Source organism: Poecile atricapillus, chromosome 1 (assembly GCF_030490865.1).
Source record: "Poecile atricapillus isolate bPoeAtr1 chromosome 1, bPoeAtr1.hap1, whole genome shotgun sequence".
Lineage (NCBI taxonomy): Eukaryota > Metazoa > Chordata > Aves > Passeriformes > Paridae > Poecile > Poecile atricapillus.
The window spans coordinates 111954055-111976430 of record NC_081249.1 but is presented as its reverse complement, the minus strand read 5'-3'; the positions used below and the strand labels follow the sequence as shown (position 1 = coordinate 111976430).

General features: G+C 38.0%; 1 protein-coding gene across 2 annotated transcripts in view; it reads left to right on the top strand.

Moving 5' to 3' along the window:
- The window catches only part of EPHA6 (EPH receptor A6), a 372812-nt gene that overhangs the window by 270989 nt on the left and 79447 nt on the right, over positions 1–22376 (top strand). For both annotated transcript variants that reach the window (XM_058828207.1, XM_058828215.1), the window contains exons 7-11: positions 2772–2934; positions 11324–11432; positions 14509–14579; positions 16367–16492; positions 21751–21936. In XM_058828207.1, the coding sequence (XP_058684190.1) occupies positions 2772–2934; positions 11324–11432; positions 14509–14579; positions 16367–16492; positions 21751–21936 (655 nt within the window). The remainder of the gene's footprint in view (positions 1–2771; positions 2935–11323; positions 11433–14508; positions 14580–16366; positions 16493–21750; positions 21937–22376) is intronic.

Genomic DNA, 22376 nt, shown 5'->3' with positions numbered 1-22376 from the left:
TCGCTCTTTCACGTGCAGTAACAAATCTTGACCCTTCCCCATCTGACAGCACTATTACTTTTAAGCTCGTGTGCTCCCAGACATCATTTTTCAGTCTGTGGGATGGATGGAATGACAGGCTGCAGAAAGAAAGGAGACAGCAGGGCATGGAGAGGGACCGCACCCTTCAATGCCTCCTTCAGGCAACCCCAGGCAGGTGGTGAGGAAGCAACAAGCCAGACAACCACTGGAGGTGGCCAAAATGCCTTCCAGAAAGGACAGATAGCAATGGCTGCCCCTCAGGAGGTTGCTGTTCCCCCCAGAGGGACCCATTTTGTTGATTAAATGTTACCATCACAGCCCTTATCACACTCAGCATCTTTGACCAACTACAAATAAAGAATTGTATTTTCTGCCTTCCTGTTCACACCCCTGGCTATGGAGCCAGTGTATCCCAAGTGTATGTTTTGCACAAGCAGTGTTAGCTTGTAATAACATATAATAGATATAATAGCTAGAGCTCAGACTGTTTCTTTTTCCAAAAGTCATTCCCACTTCTTGCTGCCGCTGGCCTTGTTCTGCAGTCATCAGGGATTAAATCTTGTCACTGGATCTTGGGGGATTTTTGGACAAAATTTCCATTTCCATCTTCCTCTTAAAGACCTTATTTCTTTTTACAATTCCATCAGTTTTTTCTGCAATCTCTCCAGCAGGTCAAAGAAGCAGTACATTGTTAAATGCTAAGACTTGATTTCAAGCAGTAAGGTGGTCTAGGGAAAATAAAAGGCTTGCAACGATTACATTGTAAAGTGAAATCCCTTAGGTGCTGGCCTCTTCCTTAGCTTACAGAGTCTAAATAAAAATTTCCAGAGCATTCCAGAGTATAAAGTCACTCACTGCCCATCTATGGGCCATGACAGAGCATTTTGAATCATGCTAATACCTGTATAAAACAAGCATTTGCTGTTTACATAATCTGAAGATTTCTAAGATCTTTCCTTCACAGGAAGTCATGAAATCAGAAAAAGAGAAACACTTATCACTCAAACAAGTAGGCTTTCTGTCAGAAGAAAACAGGTGTTTTCTGAAATGCAGTAATGTATGTCTAAAATCCACTAACCTGTTCAAAGTGAAGTTACAACATTTCAAGTAATGGGAGAAGTCTTATATTTAAAGAAGTAATTAGATGGTGTATTAATAATAGTCTCTATCCATAAGATTACATGTACATTTTATCCTACTATTTCATTTTAAATGCATCCTCCTTATGGCTTCAAATTTTGGTAGCAGACTGTAGGAAAAAATCAATTCTTCCTCTTACTATAGTTTCTCTGATTTTCCCACTGTTTGAAGCTCAAGTTAAATGTAGTTATTTTTAATATTGATCATTGTTGCCTTCCTTCTGCTCCTTCCCCCAACAGAATCATTAGGTTGCTTCTGTGTATTTGTTTTTTAATCTGGTTTTCTCAGCCATCTCCCTGTATTCCTACTGGGGGAATAGTGATCGACCTGTTGCCCTGTGCTAATGTGATCTTTTACACATGGCTGGAGTTAACTCAGCGTGTTTTATAAAAACTGTTTTGTATAAAAAGTGCATGCATATTGCTGAGAAGAGGTTAAAAGTCCAACAGAATCTGACTGAAACCTAATCTTCTCCTGGTTATATCTCTTCTGTGAACTAGATTTCCTTCTAAGCAGGCTGGAAGCACCCTTTGAATAACTTACACCTGCTCTAATATAACTGTGTGGTATAATAAATGTATATGGTGCCCTGTGGATGTCACAGTTGGACTGTTAAGCACATGCCAAGGACATTCCTGCTCAGTTTGGAGACAAATCCTGCTCCAAGGGAGCAAACCTAGCCTTAAGGCAGCACATAAAATATTACAGATTACTGGTTTATCAAGTAACTAATGACAGGGAATAAATGTTCTTCTTCCAAGTCATCCTCTCATGTAAAGACATCATCCAAGACCTGTCTAGCAAAGCAGCCCTCAGTTAAAGCACAGAGATTGATATTTCTGGTCTCCATACTAGAGCAGCTGGTCTGCAGTGGTAATTCCCAGAGATCATAATTCTCAGGGATCTCTGTGAGATTCAGGAATTCTCAGCTGCTGCCTGGGATCAACTGCCAGGAGATTAACAGGGGACTTTTGCCCAGAGTATTTCTCCTTACGGAGTTTCAAAGTGAATTTCATGTATGACTACATTACACCTACCTGGAAAGAGACATTGAGCTCAGCAGCAGCGAAGCAGCTGAACCATGAAGTTGGCAGGCTTTAAAGTAAAGGTTAATTCCTATTTTCTTTTACCCACAGGTCTACCCACGGATAGCGCCGGCATTTTGGCACTACCTGCGGGTAGAAGTGAGTAGCGGGTATTTGAATACTCCCACATCTTTATTTTACAGCTTGGTAGTGTTTACTGACCTCCTAGTTTGTCCATTGTGCAAAAATAATGAGTTTCCATTCTAGTTGCCATTCTTCTGTGAATGTAGTCTTGTACTGATTCATGTTGGTTTGACTACTGTTGGGTTGGTTGCTAACCCAAGTCACAAAAACATGTCTGTATGCAAGGTTAAAGACAAAAAGCCTGAAACCTGAAAGTCAAGGCCATATCATACATTCTGACTGTAGCACAGAACCAAAGTACAGAAATCCATATGTGCACCTCCTTTTATAAACACATTTTACATTCGCGAGAAGAATATGGAGCTTCAGTTCTGTTATATCATTTTTGCAAAGATTGTTCAACTCAACTTGATATCATTTCTTCCCTCTTTTGTCCCTCAGGAGCATGAGCAGCTCAGCTATTCCTCCACAAGGTCCAAGGCTCCAAGTGTTATCATCACAGGTCTCAAGCCAGCCACCAAGTACATATTTCATATCAGAGTCAGGACGGCAGCAGGATACAGCGGCTATAGCCAGAAGTTTGAATTTGAAACTGGAGATGAAAGTAAGTTTCACTGAAGGGAAAAAAAAAAAAAAATACCACAGAAGTAGCATCTAATTCTAAGCCAGTGAGAGATTGGGAGTTTGAATGGCTGAACCCATACCATTTGTTTATCACAAAATGACCAGTGCTATGTGATTAAAAACAAGCCTCAGACTCACAGTTCTGGATTTACAACAACACATAGAAATGTTAGCCCAATGCTGCAGCTGAAGGAATGTTCTCTTCCATAAAATGTCCTTATGGGACCCTTCCAAGCTAAGATTCTCTCGGATTCTCTGATCCTTTCTTTCCTTATGGTAGTTCTGCCTCTTGACATCTGGAAACACCCTTAGCCAGGCTTTCCCTAAGTCCAGGAGCTTCACGCAAGCTCCCAGTGATGGACTCTTCGCTCTGTAGTTGTCACTGCTCCCAGACTCCACAAACTAAAAACTTGAAACTTTTATATGCATTTCCATCAACCAGTAAAACTACTAAATTTGGCACTAAAAAGCAAGGACCTTTCCTATTTCTGCAAAATATGCAAAGAGGCTTCATGTGTGATGTTGATGCTCTGAACGATTTTATATTTGTCATGTGTTGTCCTCCATGTTCAAAGAAACATAGAAGAAGGTATTTACATGTATTTGAGAGAAAATTAGTGTAGTAGATACAACACTAAAACACTAATTAATTAAATTGCTTTAATTAGCCTGTTATGTATACCATGTTTTTCATTAGTGTTTTAGAATTCAGGTTGTTTAAGCTAATGTACAGACTCAAAACTATGTAAGTACTTCCAAGAGCACCCTGGGATTTGTGTTCCATTTTTATTGCTTCTTAACTTCTATTTCAAAAATCAATCAGGGATAGATTTCCAAGTGCTTAATGCCTAATTGGACTTTTTAAAATTTTCTGGGTACTTAAGCCAATTGGTTTGAATAGGAGTTGAGCACTTGGGTGCTTTCAAGAATTTCAGTAGATCTTGTCTGTATCTTCTGGTGCAATAAATACAAGGCTTAATTCATGTAGAGAATGAAATAGTATTTAAACCTCTATGAGGTTTCACATTGTGAAAATGTCACTTGCCCACCTAAATCAGGAAGACTGTGGCTCCAGTGACATTTTCCTCATTGGTATTGAGGGCATCTCCTGGGAGTGACATTCCCCTTACTCCATCCTAGCCCCATCTCACTTTCTCAGTGCACTGATGCAGCTGGCCCTTGGGCTGCATGGTGAGCTTAATTTTAACATCCTTGTTGAAGTATAGCATCAAAGCTGAACCTGATACTGAAATAAACTGGAAAAATAAATCTGTTTATGATGCCATAAGCAGACCTAACACAGCTTATCTCCCACTGATTCTGATTTCTTTTACTTCTAATTCTAAGCACTTGCTGCCTAAACTTGTAAATGGTTTCACATAGCTAAATAAATAGAATACAACAATGGTTTTGTCAGTATTTCAAGATGCTGACTAACATTTACACAGAGAGATCTGGGGGACTTGTGTTGAGATTTGGGCTGCTTGGTTCTGTCAGTACCTGTAAATGTTAATTTGCCCTCGCTGGCCTGCATCTGTCTTACTAACCAGTCCTAGTCCAGCTGTGTAGGAATCTCTCTTCATCATTTACTATTCTGGCAGTGTGCATCTCAGCTGAAAATATTCTGACTTTTTTTAATGTACATTTTTCTCAATTTTTCTGAAAGATAGCAAAGGCAGACTATTGCAGCTCCCTCCATTCTTGCTCACTAGAAACAGGTTACTTAGTGAAAATTCCACTTTTGCAATTACTTTTTGTGGACTTTCAATTAGATTTTAATTAACTCAGCATTTTCATGAGAAGGCTGGGAAGAATAGAGTGTTTTAAAAGTCTGTGTTGTGAACAGAAAATTTATCAACCAACATTCTCATGAAAATAACAAAAAAATATTGTAAGTCATGTGTTCGATAAAAATCCTCCTTAATTTGCCTTAGCTTGTAACATCCTTCTGCTCTCTGCCAATTGAACATGTTACAGTGGAGAAGAATTCCCAGACCAGTTACAGGTAAACGTCCAAGGTTACTCCATTTACCCTGCTTGAATGTTGACAGAATTTGTTAACAGACAGTGGTAAAGCAAGCCATCAAAAATTAGGGTTTTTCTTGAATAGACTAATTATAGAAAATTAATAATTGGTTAGCTGTGAGATGTGTATATCAAATGCCCTAAAACTTACTGTTCTTTGGCAGGACAGTATCCTGCCTTCTCTGATGTACTGGGTGAAACACTACCTGTGTCCCTTCAGTTATAAAGTTATAAAGGATAAAATAGATACATCATTACCAGGAGCACGAAAACATTTTGGTGTGATTGCTAAAGGTGGTGCATGAGGGAGAGAGAAGACCAAATCTGCAGTAGCGGTGGAAGAAGTTAGTTATTAGTGCTGATGTGGTTTTTGGGAAGCACCCTCTCTTACTGACCCACAGACTGAGGCAGGCACAGCTTGGGGAGCTCTGTTGTTGAACTCTTCTCCGTGCTGCAAAGACAAACAAGTGGAGCATCCAAAAGAGTGAAATTTGTATTTTCTTTGTGATAGGAAATGGAGTTACCTAGGGTAGTCAGAAAAATTCTCTTCAAGGAAGCAGGGATGGATGAATGGATGCTGACAGGCATTTCTCTTCCTTTTAAAGCTCAGAGGCAGCACCTGGGAAATGTGAAACCTTTCCAAAGCACAGCAACCACCACTTGTGACTGTGTTTCTTGTTGCCATTTTATTCAGTCTCTGTTTCAGCACCTTACAGGCAAAACACTTGTAGCAAAGCTGGCAGGTTTTCATACACTCCAGCACACACACAGCTGCCACTGCTGGGGCTTTAAATTGGAGCATAAACCTCACTTGCAGTTCCTGCTTTTATCTGTCAGAATTACCAACTATCTGAGTCACCACAAAAACACTCTGGTCCTTCCTAACAGAGAATAAAATGTGTTCTGACAATAAGAAAACATTTGTCCTAGGGCAGAGATGCTTTAATCTCTGACTGTTACCCTCTCTGTTTTTTTCCCCCCCTCTCTTCTAACCAGCTGTTTATGGGATATTTTTGTTGGTTGGCTGGTTTTGTTGTTGTTTTTTTTTTTTTAATTAATGATTCAAACCTTTTTCTTTTTTTTTCTAGAGAAGTGTTTTTTTACATTGCCTCAGAGGTCCTTCTGCCCAGAGGAATTTGTAAAATGCTAAATAATTTACAGCTTTTTAGGCAGTTTTCATGCCAAAGCTAGGTTTATTCTAAAACCAAGGGTATTTTCCTTCTCAGCCTTCCCATCATTAGGAAAAAATAATCTGAAAGTGGAATGATTGGCTTGTTCTGGAAGGGACCTAAGGGACAAAGTAGCATTTATGCAGTGTGGACTTGTGCTTGGGCTGAGCAGAGTGATAAATGTGAGTACATGATGGTATTTAATCCAAAAGCAATGCAGACTTTGTATACTTCAAATTATTAACAGCAAAATCCTAAACATTTCAGAAATGCTAATGGAATATTTCATTAGGTGTTTTATAAAGTTGAAGACTATGAAAAAATAATTGGCTGAAACTCCAGTCTTGATGGATCAATAACTTTAATTTCTTTACCACAGTCTCAGATGGTGATTTTTGTGTATTGCCAGAAAATTCTGCTGAATTTTCACATTCCTTTTCCTCTTCCCACATCCACAAAATTTGTCTTTAACTGTTCATCCTCAAACCAGGCTATTTTGGATTTGCCACCAGATGTGACTCCATTCTTTCTAGAACTCCAAAGCTCAAGAAAAGAGCACTGATTCCAGTGCAGGTCCACTAATGGTTTAAGCACATGCCCTGGTTCAGGCCATGACAGGGAAGCCATCCCACGGATTTTTAGAAAATATATTTGCATTACCAATGCAAAATGGAAATTTTTGGGGTTTTTTTTACAATGTTTTATGTTTTGACAATAGGAAACTGTATTCCTAGTTTTATTCCTAAACAAAACAAATCAGGTGACATGTATTTCATATTTAGAAACTTTTTGTTGGGTCTCTCCCCACCTCTGCCTCGTCTTACTGTTTATTCAGTATTAGTCAGCACTGGATACCAACAAATGTCTCATTTTAATCTTTAAGTATTTCATTACTGTGTTTAATACTTTCAGCCATTTGTTCTTCACATTTGATTTTTGTCTATTTGATTGCACTGCTGTATGTGTCCAGAAAACCCAGAGACTTCACTTTTCCTTTGCATTTCCTAAACAAGAGCAACATCGTTGTTCAGATCTCGAAGTGCCTGCCAGGATTTCCATTTATCCACTGGCCAGGAAGTGGATGTTAAGGGAAGGCACTTGGAAGAAAGCTTTTCAAGTGAATAGACACCAAAAAGTTTTACATTCTTATGCTAGTGACAGTCCCTTTTAAGATCACCTATCCTTTGCCTTCTCATTTTGCCTTTGACTGGAGCCCATCAGCTCATTGTATCACTGGAACTGCATTTTCATTTGTGAAAATGTAAAGGTTGCCCTAATGAGACTTTGTGTTTTCCTTACCTATTGTTCTTAAGCAGTGTTGTTTGCAATGCCCTGACAGCCTGTTCCTGTCTGTTAGAGCCCCAGTGCTCACTGTCCACACTTATCTGTCCTACAGCTGCTCACTGTTATCAGTATGGCTGTCTTTCTGTCACTTTTTTATCTTTCAGTCTGCTGGAGGGTCTGCTGCCTGATAGATGTCAAATTGAAGTAATGAAGGGATGTAGCTGAGAGACAGAAGAGAGCTGTCATTAGGGCTTCCAGCTCTTCTATACCAAAAACCCAAACTTGTAAAATCTTTTGGAGAAATTTGTTCAAAGAAGGAGCAGAACTGAAAGATTCTCTCTGGTTTTCAGCCTCTTGCACTGTGACTAAAACATCTGCACCATTCCTGCCAGTGTGGCCAGTGAGGAAATGAGGAAGCCTCAGGATAATTTCAGGAAATTCCCCTTCAGCCCAAAGGGGTTGGGAAGTGAAGCTCCTCCTCCATACATTTGGATGAAGAACCTAGAGAGAAGATGAGACAGGAGTGGATTGTAGGGGCAGAACTGACACCAGGCTGGATGCGGAAAGGATTTCTGGGCATGGTGTTAAGGAAGATGGAATGATGCAATTAGAAACTTCAAGCATCATTTCAGGCATATAACATGAGTTAAGAGATAAGAAGAGCAATGGCAGTGAGGAGTTTATCTGGATAATAAGCTCCTGGGTGCATATATAATCCATGCTGAAGTTTTAAAACCACTTTGACTAATCACATCAGTTGCAGCACAAATGTGCTTGAAGAGTTTTGCCACCCAAACATTGCAGTATACTACTGAAACATCACGGATAAGTTAAAAATTCTCCCTTTTCCTTTATTTAGCTACTCATTTTTTAAAGTTTTCTTTAAGTGTCCAAATGAACTTATTGAGCAGACAGGTAGAGAGAATGAGACATAATACCAGATTAAGCAGTCAGCCCAGTTAGAGGGGTGCTAAGCTCCCTTAGCTCTGCTCATGGTTTATGATAAAGTTGAGGTGCCCTGGACAGTGTAGAGATAACAAAATATTGATTTTAGCTATAGGAATGCTGGCCATGTTGTCCAACAAATGAGATTCTGGATAAAAAATGCTGTGCACTTCTGTGATTAAATGAAGCACTCTCATATGTCCACACAAAGAGATGAAATGAGGTTGCAGGAACTTGCTTGACTTTACAACCTGCCATAGTTGTTTTTAAACTGAATTTTTCTATCTTGCATAATCAAGAAGTTCTGAGGAGAAACACAGAGTCATAGGCCAATATACACAGGAAAAATAAGGAAAGAAAACCAGGAAGTGACAAAAAATATTCAAGAACATGTACATCAGAAACAATTAAAGCTCTTAGTATTTACAAGTTGATCTTAAGAGAAAGCTGGAGAAATGAGAAAATAGCAGAGAGGTTGAGAGACACATATAATTTAATTTAGAATGGCAAAATGCTGTAGAAGTTCTAGGTATTGAGAGTCCCTGATTACTGCCTTCTCACTGCCTAAATAGTTTTTTGTGGAACCTTTTATCTGCATGTGATGAGTCTGTGTATGTGGATACTCGTGTGCTCAAATATGTGTTGTTCACTGTGCTGTGCCTTTATTGATTTTATTGAGGGATCACTTCAAGCAAAAATAAGTATTTCCATCATTTTGCCTTCCCTGCCTCTCTGCCAGTTTTTAACAAATATAAAACAGTTTTTCCAGTTATTCTTGTCTGTCATTTGACATTTTTATCTGACAGGTAAATTAAGGTCATCTGGAAGTTTCAGGCTTGAAAGCTCTTTGTGATTATATGAAAAAACAATCCTAATTTATTCAACTCTGGCCTCTAAAATACAAACAAGAGAAACAAAATTATCACTTTTCAAGTAGGTACAGTTTCAGCTAAAAATCGTACTGCTTACAGGCAGAAAGAACTTAAGTCAGTTTCAATTTTTTCCCCTTTATTGATGTGACTGCAGGTGCTTCTTTGGATCATGGAGTCAGTCCCTACATTTGCATCAAAAATTCCTGGGCTCTTGGCCTTGGCAGTGAATATCTGTTGAAGAAAATCACAGCTAATTCATTTGAGCTCATGGTTTGCTTGAAATTCAAAGCCAAATTCACTCTTTTTGCACATATTTTTTTCCTCTCAAAAACAAAAGGAGACCTGCAGTTTGTCCTCTCCATTCCACTGCAGAGATGGGCAGGAAAGACTCCTCTGAAACCTTCTCCATGTACAACCTCAAACCCTGCCTGAGTTTAATAATCTTTGCCACATATAGCACAACTCCCAATAGCCAGAAAATGGTATTCAGCATTTGCATTGTTACTTGTGTGGCATGCTGTTTGTTATGCTGCATTTTTCCAACCAAACCTGAGCCTGTGGAAGGTAACACAGAGCTGGAATTCACTCTCATAACATCATTAGATATCATTTAACTAATTATTCAGTCAATATTCACTCCATCATTTATTGGGAGATGTGTATATTTAACTTGTCTGACCACAGGTACTGAATTCCTTGTAATTTACTGCCTGTGCATGCTTCCATCAAATTATATGGACAGAAATCTAATGGCAGAAATTTAAAAAGTTGGTTGTGCTGACAATTTGACCTAAGCTGCTACTGTTTTTATTTGCTTTGCTGCTCTTACAAAGCTGGTTTACACTTAAAAACTTAAAAACTGTGAGTTTTTAAGCCACACACAAATATTGCTCAGAAGCCAAATGCTTTTCTAGGAAACAGCATTTTCTGAGGCTCTGGATAACAATGTGTGCATTGCATTGAGCTTCATGAGCTGCAAAGTGAGAGAATACTGCCTGCTGAGCCTACTAGACAGCAACCTAGGTGATTTCCCATCTGAAGCCTAAAAAAAGCTGAAGATTTTGCTTATTGAACAGTTTACAAGTTTACCAAATCAAAGTTACTTCCCTGATGTAAAAATTATTCCCTTTTCTGTATTTACTCCTGTTTTCAGAAGTCATTGAATAGAATTATTTATTTTTCTTTCAAAAAAATGTTTTATTTCCCAGGGAAATAGTAAGAATTGCATAAATGTGTGGTGTAGACATTCAAGTGGAACAGAGTTTAACAAATAAACCTTGGGAGTCAGAGAAAAAAAATTATTCTAATTATTTTTCTTCTCATGTAGCATTTAGACAGTGTGGACCACCTGGACTGTTAGTAGGTAAATTCTCAGTGAAAAGATTTAATATTATACCAAATAAATTAACAAAATTAGGAAGTGTCCAGTGATTGGATAATTTCAGGTGATCTTTTATAACTCCTAAACATCCTAGAAAAACCAGAAAGAAAAACAAGAAGCATAAGGGGGTTTTTTAATCAACTACAGGGTTTCCCATCACTAAAGCATGTTATGATAAATTCTGTGTACTTTGTGACGAGGCTAAACACCAGACATGCTGAGGAATGTGTGAGGCTGCACATTAGGTTTGGGGTTTTTGCTTTGCTTCCTCCTGAATCTGGTTTAGTATCTTCACATACCCAGCACTGCTGCTGACTTCACTGGGATCAGGGGATGGAGAGAACTTCTCAATTAAGTGCAGGATTAAGATAAATAAAGCTAACTAAGAAAATACAGTTTTGTGTCCAAAATCTTGTCATATTCAAACTTTAGTAAATTGCAAGTGTCTGATAGTGACAAATCCTCCTTTTGTAAACCTGCAAACATCTTCTCCCCTCCATCCTAGTTGGGACATGGATTCTGGTTTCTCACTTCACAGACAAGTTTGCATCCCATGTCCTTGCTAAGCACTGTGGAAACCACTAAAAATCAAATTTCACTTCATTTGACCACTGAAATGATTTCAGCCATTCTGCAAAATCTCTTGGGTGGTAGATGGAGCATCAACCTCTTTTCTCTGTGCTTCTCTTTCAGCTTCTGATATGGCTGCAGAGCAGGGACAGATTCTTGTGATTGCCACTGCTGCTGTTGGTGGATTCACTCTCCTGGTCATCCTCACTTTGTTCTTCCTCATCACTGGCAGGTAATTAAAACACTGTTCTTGTATAGTCCCATCTAAAATTAAGAATTCAAGAATAATGCTTAAGTCATTAAAGCACGTTTTCAGAGCTAAAATTAGGGTTAGACACAGTGGAATATCCTCTTTGTTCAGCACTGGTCTTACAGTTCTTTTGTAGATGTTGTTTTCCATAAAGACACAGTTTGGAGAGACAAGAAATTATGTGAAATCAGGAAATAGTTTGGATATTTTAAAAGTTAGTTTCTGGATCTCTTGCCCACAGAGTGATAATTTAAAAATACAGTATACCTGCTTCACCCTCAAGGTTCTGACATGACAAGGAAAAAAAAAAAGAGCAAAAAATCCCCACAGTGTATTTTACAAAATCTCATAACTGTCAATTGCAAAACTTGAGAGAGTGCACTGCTCAGATATCAACAGAGGGTGCTGCATTTCTAGATTTGTAATTACACATCTGTTTTGTTGGCATTGCATTACCTCTTAATTTGAACAGAAATTGAAGTTCTCTCAGTGCAGGCCAGAGGTTTTATTTGCAATACCCCAGCAACTAAATATGGCACTGCAGTAGCTGCTATTATGTAAATTAATGTTCTCTCTGCTAAATAATAAAAATTAATGTTAAATCTAATGTTCTGGTGAAGGTAATGAGAGTAGTTAACTTTGGAACATATTGTGGCCTTAATCTTAGAGGCTAAGTAAATATTCCTGCAATTACTACAGAAGGTGACAAACAATAGTATCTTTCAGAAAAGAGAGGAATTACTTAGACAGAGACAAATTTCTAGAGAAAATGATTGTGTGGAATCTGTATGTGAAATCCTGAAACAACTCAAACATTTCCTTTAGAAAAAATCACTAAATTTGGGAATGAAAAAATATACAGAGATCAGTTTCTTTCTGTGTTTCTTCCTCCTGTTTTCTACTGTTAAGAGTATCAAAGGTTCTCTTAGATTTTTACTGCCTTACTCAATGGGACCATTTCAATTATGTAAGATAGGAATTCATTTTGAAGTGCTGCTTAAATTCAATGATAAGAGCATGTTCCACAGAAGACAGAGCAAGAAAATTTTGAATAAATACTCAATTTACGCTAGGACTGGAGGCAAATTTCAGCATGAAGAATGAGACTGGTACCCTACAGATGTGCTCTGCTTCAGTGTTTAGAATTAACAATTTGATGAGCTGTCGAGTCTCAGGGCTGCTGATGAGCCTATTCAGAGTGGAGAGGCTGGGTTAAACGAGCACCTGCCTCTGCACTTTGCTGGGTGATTATCCACCAGGAGCAAGCAGGAAGCACGGCTGTCAACTGCAGATAGGAATATGACAGCAAAAGAGACTTCAAGACACAGGACTGGGGTCTTGGCTCAGCTTCAGGAAATGGGATGTTAAAGCTCAGTCTGATTTATGTCCGATTGTTCTGCAGCCAGCATGAGCAGAGAACGAGGAGACTGCTCCACTGGTGATTAATCACTGACTTCTGTGGTCAAACTTTGGGGCCACGTGGATGTTTAGGAGGGTTGGGTGAGATTAAAGTTTTGTTTCTTTGACTGTTCACTTGGGCAAGTGTGGACCCGATTTTCTCTGAGCCTGAGAAAATTACAGCCTGTCAGTGGCTGATCTGTTCCCAAGGGAAAGTTTCTTGGGAGCTCTCTCGCTCAAGGATGATCTTTGTAAACAATTTTACTCTCTCCAAACAGTTCTGTACAACTGTAGATAGTGTGTTTTTCTCTTGTCCCACCAATGGGACAAGAGGTGGTGTTCCCTTGGCCAATCATGTTAAACCTGTAGCATAAGACCCTATAAAAACTAAAAAGTTCAAAAAATAAAAACCCTTTTCGTAAGAACTCATTCTAGTGTGTGCTGCGAATCCACACTTCTACATCGTGTCCAACAACGACAGGCAAGCACTTGGAGTGTAAGAACTTTAGGGCTCTGGACAAGGTGGCACCCTACAGACCACTTGTTCAGGTTCTAAAAATGGCATTGGCATCCTTAGGGAGTCCCAGCAGCTGGTGTTCAATCTCAGGGTTTCCACAGAGTCTGAGAATCCACTGGTTTGCAGTCCCTCCTCAAGGGTACATCAGCTTCAGGACTTTCTTAATTTCCTCATCATCACTTGTGTAGCAGTGAATGAACTTGTGACTGTTCCTACTGTGTTTCAGCAGTTTAAACACACCATTGAAGTGAGGTGGGTGTGTTCACCTATTCCTCATAGATCTCCACTGTTAGTATGGAAATACTGACTATAATTATTTTTAGTAATTTTACAGTGCTGTTAATAGTCACACAGAGGACAGTAATTTTTTTTTCAAGCTGGCCTTGAAACTGCATCTCTGCACTCCAGAGCACACATCCACAGGCACTGCTGTTCTCCACTGGCATCAGAGCCTCAGCAGCCTTTCCTATCCCTTAAACGAAAAGATTTCCCTCTAAATAGTAATTTTTAGGCTGCTCAGTTGGTGAGAAAGAGCTTTAAGACCAAGTGCAAATATTTTGTTTTTTCTTGACTGAAACAGTTGGTCCTGCCATGTCACCCCCTAAATCAGCATTATCAGATCTGCAGGTAGGCAGTGTTTGGCAGCTCAGACTGCACAGAGCCACTCAGCAAAAGAGAAAAAAGGGGTCTTGATGTGAAAAAATATTTTCTTTTTTCATGAAATATGGTGAAATCCTTATAATTCTGTTATGAAGAAAATGAGAAGGTATTTTACCCACTCTATAGGAAAGTTAATGGGATAAGGTTTAATTACTACAGGCCTATGTAGGCAAACAGGAATGCAGGAAAGCAATAATTTATTGAAGTATCAGAATTCTTTGGAGGAGTCAAAAAAAAAGCATTACATCAAACTTAAACTCAGATAGTGATTGTCATGCTAATCATTCAACCATGATCTGTTTTTCTTTGTAAATAATCTGTTTATAGTTCATACATATATATTTCCCTCTTTAGATTCATCAGTATAAATATATTCCAAATGCAAAAATTTGGCTTTCATAAAATTGCAGATAAAACTTGGTGGACATCTGTTTTATTCATGGCAAGTATTGTATTTAAAACCTCACTTGTTTTTCTTGAAAGATGCCAGTGGTACATAAAGGCCAAAATGAAATCTGAGGAGAAAAGAAGGGCTCATTTGCAAAATGGACACTGTAAGTAGTTCAACACTATACAATATCTATGTCATGTTTTAAATAAAGAAAGTCCACTATTTCCTGAATAACTTTTGCCCTTGATGTTTTAATCTGGTTATTTGAGTAGTTCCTTATTGTCTGCATCATCAATGGTCTTTATTTTTATTTGAAATTTCACTAAATCTATTGTAGTTATTAAAGGGTTTTTTGCTATTCAGTTAATATTTAGCAGGTTTCAGGTGTATCTCTTTGAATTCTGTTTTCTGGGTACTGAATTTCTGCCTCAAAATTCCTTCCTTGGTGACTGTATGACTTATTTGTACCTAGTTCTCTTCGGATTTAGGATTCCAGCCACCCAAGAAATAAGAAGTGGAATGGGTTGTCTTCTTCATGTTCCTGCTCACTGATCAGTACAGTGAGAGAAAATCCTGGTGATCTCTCATGGGCAGTAATTAGTTTATATAGCTTAGTTTAGCTACCTACTTTAAATTAGTTGCCTGTTTTCTGTTAGAGTAGCAATTTATTTTTTTATTCCAAGGCTATTGCACAAATGATATCAGATTTTATTCTTTCATCATTTTGATAACATCTCAGGAAATGCTATGATCAACACAGAAGTTGCCAGAAGTAAAATATTTTTTCAGGTGACACCGCTCTGTCGAGCCAAGTGTCTCTTTCTGTCAAGGAAAAGGGCACACTTTCCCATAAAGTATACTGCCTAGAAAGATGTTTTTGTCATTTGTTTTCAAACATGGCCAGAAATAAAAGAAGACAAAAAACCCTCCTTCTGGAGAGTTTGATATATGCTTCTGAAACCGTGACTGAATTTGAAAAAGCCAAACTCAGTGTCTTTCAGGCCAGGGTAAATGATGACTGTATTTCATGTTGACACGAAGCTTCATCTCAGAGCCTTCCCATTCATTTGCAGTGATCTCAGCATCACACTGGAGGGGGCAAGTCTCTACTCATAAATGTGCTCCAGAGAACCAAGAATAAAGAGGAATTACTGTTTTAGACTTAGCCATTAACTGACCTGAGAAAGAAGGCTGAGAAATGCTTCATTGTTTTTAAAGGGATTCTCTGGACCCTGCTGCAGATGCCTCTTTTTGTCCTGATAAATTGATGGATTATTAGCATCAATCCAGAAGAAACAACACAAGTTCTTGAACATGCTCTACTCAGGAACACAAGGGATATCAGCCATGCCAGAAAATGACAGCTTGTTGGAGCCTGCCAAAGCAATCTGGCACCAACCCACTACTGCCATGGCCATCTCCAAGGAAACAGACAGAAATTATCTTGAAAATGGATTTGGATATTTTTGTTGTCATCTTGCACCTGGCTCTCTGGCTGTTCCAGCTGATCAGAAGAGAACAAAGCAGCACAACCCTCCAGGACTCATCCTGAGAGAAAAGGAACTCAAAGATTTGACCTGTTTGGCAAAACAGGATGTTCAGCCATCCACTCCTAAATGCAAGGAGTGAACCAGAAACAAAGTAAAGGACAGATTGCCTCAATTTCCCTAGGAGCAGCAAAGGGGAAGATAAACTGTTTTGGCAATAATCACTGTTGTTTTGAGGCTGTGTTTTGCCCCATATCATTGAGCCCTCACCTGGTGTCTCTGCAGTCCCTTTTTCAAGTGACCAACTCTTCTGTTTGGTTCAGAAATTTTAAACCTGGAAGATGTAATATATTATTTTCAGTCCTCTCAATTGCCTAGTCAAAAAAAAACAAAACAAAAACTATTGTTGCAATGTATGAATGTCAAGGAGTTCTTGATTCCTATTATTCTCTCTTTCTTGCAGTACATTTCCCAGGACTCAAAACATACATAGATCCAGACACGTATGAAGACCCATCTCTTGCTGTCCATGAGTTTGCCAAGGAGATTGATCCTTCAAGAATTCGTATTGAAAGAGTCATTGGGGCAGGTAAAACTAAACCTACTGTGAAAAAATCTCTAGGCATGGCAATACTGTTTTTCATAAGCATTAGGAAATAAATCCATTATTAGTTTTTTGCATAGGATTGATTTTTTGTCTGGTTTGTTGGCTGTTTGGTTTTGTTTTGTTTTGTTTTGGGATTTTTTTTCCAGATGTATTCAGAGCACAGTGTCACTCAGCATGTGCCATAGTTATTGTCATGTATTCACAGTCACTGAGGGTGAAATTGGATCAGAATCTCATTCTATGGGGATATAAGTTCTGAATATAGAAGACTGAGGAAAAGTTATTCTCAAGAACAAAACTAGAGGAGTATGAGGGAAGAAAAGGAGAGGCTGGGTTGGGATAAGCTTTTCTGTCTGGAGAAGGATCACTGACAGAGAGGGAAAAGAGGAAAACCTGTTGATAAGATGTAGACAGTATGAAAGATGATGCCCTGTAATCCTTGTTTTTTATATTTACTTCATGTATCTTTGTCACTCGAGAAAGGAAGGGTATTTTTCAGTTTAAAACCCTAATTTAATGATATGTTACTACACTCATAGCCATGGAAATAGCCCCAGTGTTGCTAAGAAGTGTTTTGTACACTAGAAAATGTTGTGCAATAATCCTACAGAAATAAAACCAGGTCTGGTAGGAGACAGGGGAGAGAAAGTATCGACCTGAAAGTAAAAGAGAAAATTCTGTTTTCACATTGCAGACCAGAGTGCTGGAGTACTCCAGTTTACCTGATTGCTTAGGCCACATCATCTGTAGCTGAAGCTGTGCACCTATGGAATTATGACCCTGGGAGAGCCCCCAGAGGGCTGACCTCTGTAGAAAACATTCAGTTTGCTTTCTTCTGTTTCTTCCTTTTCTTCAGACACACTGTAGATATTGATGGCGTAGATTATAAAGCAGATTGAGCAACATTCCACACCTGTGTAACTGCTGATTTCAGCTGAATACAACAGACAAGGATTATTTGTGTTAGTTCAGATTAAAATTGTGTCCTCAATCTCAGTTTAATTCATTTATGAAAACTCTTCTCTCAGCCTCTCTCTCTCGCTATTTTCTTGTATGCATGGAGGTGTATGCTTTGACATATTTTATTTTTATGGAGTTTACTTTTGTGGTTTTCATTTTCTAAAATTACATGGGTGATTTTTCAGCTTCAAAAATACTCACCCAAGAGGACTTGCAAACAGGTTGCAATGAAATTTAAACCCATTTCCAGACATACAAAATATAGGTTAAATACCATGGCTGAGGCAGGGAGAGTACAAATTCCCACAGAGTTCTTCAGTAGCTGCTCAGGGACATAACATCAGGATAATTCTCAGCTGTCCTAAAGATTTCTGTGCATTCTCTCTAATTCTGTATTACATATTTCAATTGGATATAAAATGCATTTCTCATCACAAGAGAATTATTTTTAAAAGTTGTTTACAATTTTCACCTAAGTTAAGCCAAAAATCAACATCTTCTCCAAAATGAACTATTAATATCTTTAAAGAATTCAATTAATAGATGCATTCCTAAATTTGTTCTGTTTCAACATTTTATTTTGGCCAATAATTCTGATTTTTAATTTCTGTAACTTTAATTTTTCAAACAAAAATTATTTCCATTCAAGAATCAAAATATTTCATTTTGAAACTTCCAAAGTGGAAAACCACAGACACTTGAAAAAATATATTTCTAGCATTTCTGGTCATGACATTTTTTAAATTGTTCTTCTCCTGAAAGCAGTTTCCAGATTGTTTTTTCAATGGAAAAAGTCGTGTCCCAAAGTTCTTGATAATTCACTACTTGAAGTTCCAATGGCTGTGACACTCCAGGCAGGTATTTTTAGTTAGTTTCTTTTTTCAGCTGAATTCTAACCTAACTCTGCACCCAAGTTATACTTTAAAGCATTTGGTAATTGTATCTCACCAATTCACCTTTTTCTGCCCCATCTCTTCTTGCTATTTAAGGGTTTAAAGATTCACCACCTCTTCAAGGAATGAATACTCAGAGGCATTTTGTCAAGTCTGTCTTAAAATTTACAATTATCCTCCTATTTTCTTTGTTAAAATGTTGAAATTCAAGGAAGAGACCGACTCTCCAGTTTCTCCCAGAGCAGACAATATTCTCTGCATGATCTAAATCTCCTGCAAGTTCTCCCACAAGTGTAAAGGCTGAAATGGGGAAGTGAGTGGAGCTGTCTTTGGTGCTGTGACCTTTCAGTTCTATCAGCAGCCACTGTCTGTGCTGTAGGACATTTGTTCTGATCCCATGCAGTAATACCAGGCTGCAGATCAGACTTTTAAGTGACTACTCCTGTTTCACTTTCAATATCACATATGCACTGCTGAATGCAAAAAAAAAGGATGTGTGGTTTGCACAGATTAAATTTCTAGACTGCTCAATTAGTTCCTTTTTGCATAATATACAGTAAGATGGGTGAGGTTTCTGTTATTAAACCAGAGATTATTTACATTTTATTAAAACCACATGGGCAGTGGACTCTATCTTTTTCTCTAGTTGTGATCAGCCTTTTCCCTGGAGCAAGGAAAAATGTTTACTTCATTGACATCTGGCTCTTAGCTTCAACTTATTACACATGCAGTCATGAACCTCAGCTGCTGCAGGGTCAACATTTATCCTGTTTATCTTCAAACTTGAGCAGTGAGAATGAGATTCTTTGATTTTTAAAACCCCTTTGGTTGAACCCATTCCCCTTCGACTTTAAAAACATTGACAATTCTTTATCTGAACAGAAGTGTAGAAAAGCAGCTACTCTGGGATGAAATCTTGTCAAACTATCAGTGTAAATAATTCAAAGCTTTAAATTATACCATTGATCTCCATCTAGTCTAAAACAGAAGTTATACACCTTAGGTTTCTAAATGTAGGAACTGTCTGTTCTGTAAGCTGATGATCTCAAGTTTGACATCATGTCACAAAAAAACTGCTGGTAGTCTTTACGTTCACCAGTTTATCAATCCCAGTATCCAAGGGGAGGGAAATTTCTTTCTAACTTTCCAAATCATGCATCCAAATGCAGGTGAAAGAAACAGGGGTTCCTTCCCCTGCTTTGGATGTTGTACAGATAATAAATCTTGGAATCACATGTTTTTCAGCTGCCTCCTTCAGTTTAACTCATTTTAAAGCACATGGTAACAGCCTTTTACTGAGGGATGAATGCCATTATTTATGAAATTCTGAAACTGTAGTGTTCTTGTATAATCTTGCAGTAGCAAAATGGCTTATTCTGTGACCTATGATTTCCAAATTAGTCTTAAAATGAGATTTTGCAATTCTGCTGATTTATTGACCACAAAATATCTTTAAAAATCTGGATATTAAGGCTCTAGTATTTTGTGCTTTTCACTGCTTCATCAAGAGAAAGAAATTGGAATTTTTTTCTCATTTTAGGCATTTAAGCTTGAAAAACCAGCAAGATGCAATAAGGTCATGGCTTGAGAGAAGTGTTCTGGTCCTGCTGAACATGTCACAAAATAGAAGATTAATAGACCACATCTCCTGCAAAACATTCATGACTTTCTTTTATGGGAGAGCTTTACAAGTCAAAATTATCTACTGCTTTTTCAGTGCAAGTGATCAGGCAAGAAAACTTTTAAGGAGAGCCTTCTAAAGGTGAAAAGGGCAAAGTCATACATGAAAATCCTCACACAACTTCCCCTTTTGTCAAAAGATTCCCAGAGCATTACTCTAATGACATATATTTTCACATACCTTACATTTTCACACATCTTTAATTTTTTTTTTTTAATTAAGTAGAAATAAATTGGTGGGAGGAACTGTACAAAGAAGACTTGGGACCACTTGACTTTTTCTAGCTGTTTAGGAAGCTGCTAATTTATTCAGAGGTTATGTTCAGCATGTATTAATTGTACTCCTGCACTTGATGATGCCTCTGTCATTGAAATGAAACACAAGCTATGAAATACTTCTCTTAATCTCATTCTTCATGGATCTCACTGACTAATAAAACTTTGCTTTGTTTTAGTGGAAGCAACAGAAACTAATAAAATAAAAGTCTTCTGACAATATCCATTCTAATCCTGTAAAATCAGAGTTACAATTTTTTGAAGTGAAGGTTGTGCCTTTAAGATACCTCTCTTCTATATTTGCTTCATATCTGAATATGCACTATTACAGAAGAGAACTCCTTCATTTTGTTTACTTCCGTCCTTAAAGTTTAGGGAAAACTAATACAGACAGCACTCAATGGAGTGTTAAATCCCCAGTTAAATATATATCTGTTCATTACTTGCTTTTTGGTTTTCAGTAATTCTGATTCCAGAATGACTGGGGTGAAAAATTTAGATTTGCTGTGAAAGCAAACTTCACTGAAAAACGCTTTGAAATATTTCTGTGAACATTGTTTTTCATTTACTGGATTATGACCATTGAAAACTGACCTGCAGTCATCCAAGACTATGTTTGGTAGGGGCTCTAAATAACTTGTGGGTGACTTCAAGATCAAAGGAAAGTTGTGATTTCTATACAAACTGAATTAGTAAATGTGTAAGGAGAATACAGAGAGGCACACATTCTTTACAGGCCCTACATACACAGGGAAACATCAGGGGAAACAAGTTTTGAGATGCCTCTCACTGCAGAACTCCAGATTTTGTGGGGCTGATGGCCTTTGGCTGTCTGAACAGGGAAATACGTAATTAATTTCAAGTAGGTGTGGAAGTCCATTTAAATAAATCATGTCCAAGTGCTTTTCTAGGTCATAACAGCATAAAGTACTTTTTAATGCTTTCTGTAGCTGAAGGATAATAAAGTGTTCTGATAGTCTCAGGGCTTTTCTTAACATATAGGTCATAGTGCATTTCACCCCTAGAGAAGAATATTTCTATCAATAGATATTTGACATAAATATTTTGTCATCAGTGGAATAAAAATCCAAGTGTCATTACATTCCTTCCTCAGTTATATGTCCCAAACATATTGGGAATACCAATTTTCAGTCCCAAGGGAAAGCAAGATGAGCCACAGTGGGGAAGTGGGGTTTGGATTTTGCAGGCACAGTACAGGGTGCCATGACTTCTGCTGTGCCACAAAGGAAAGGTGATAATTTCTTGTGAAATGCTGCTGAATATTTTGATTTTCTGGGATGGGATGACACTCATAAATTTGAATATTCAATGAGTTATTTCTCTGTCCATCCCTATGGGCTGTGTGAGTTCCTTGAATATTTTTCTGTACAGGCATTGTGAGTTACTCAGCAGATATTTTATCTGTTTCAGGGGAGTTTGGAGAAGTGTGCAGTGGACGTCTGAAGACACCAGGAAAAAGAGAGATCCCTGTTGCCATTAAAACTCTGAAGGGTGGCTATATGGACAGGCAGAGGAGAGATTTCCTGAGGGAGGCGAGTATCATGGGACAGTTTGATCACCCAAATATCATTCGCCTTGAAGGAGTTGTTACAAAGAGTAAGTCACTAATACCTTGCCTTAATAGTTACCTGCTGGCTTTCCCATTCTGTATCATTTAGTATTGAAATTAAGCACTATTTCCTCACTCAGTATGGGTTACAGTTCTCAGGAATCTTCCAAATCACTGACAGTCAATACTACGAAGTTTGGGACCATAACAGGAAATGCATAGTCTGTCTGTTCTCAATTTGAAATGTTTCATTTTTTATTTTTTAATAACAATTACCTTCATTCAAGAGAAGTCTTTACAGGTTCTTATGAAATAGAATGGAGAGTTTACTTATGGGCAAGTGGAGAAAACCATAAATGTAACTGAGCTGATAATGAAGTCAAATCATCTTGTAAAATACCTTATTTTTGCAAAAGTGCTCATTATTTATTTGATAGAGATTGACTGATTTGGGGACCAGAAGTGATGAATTTCCTATTTTGAAGAA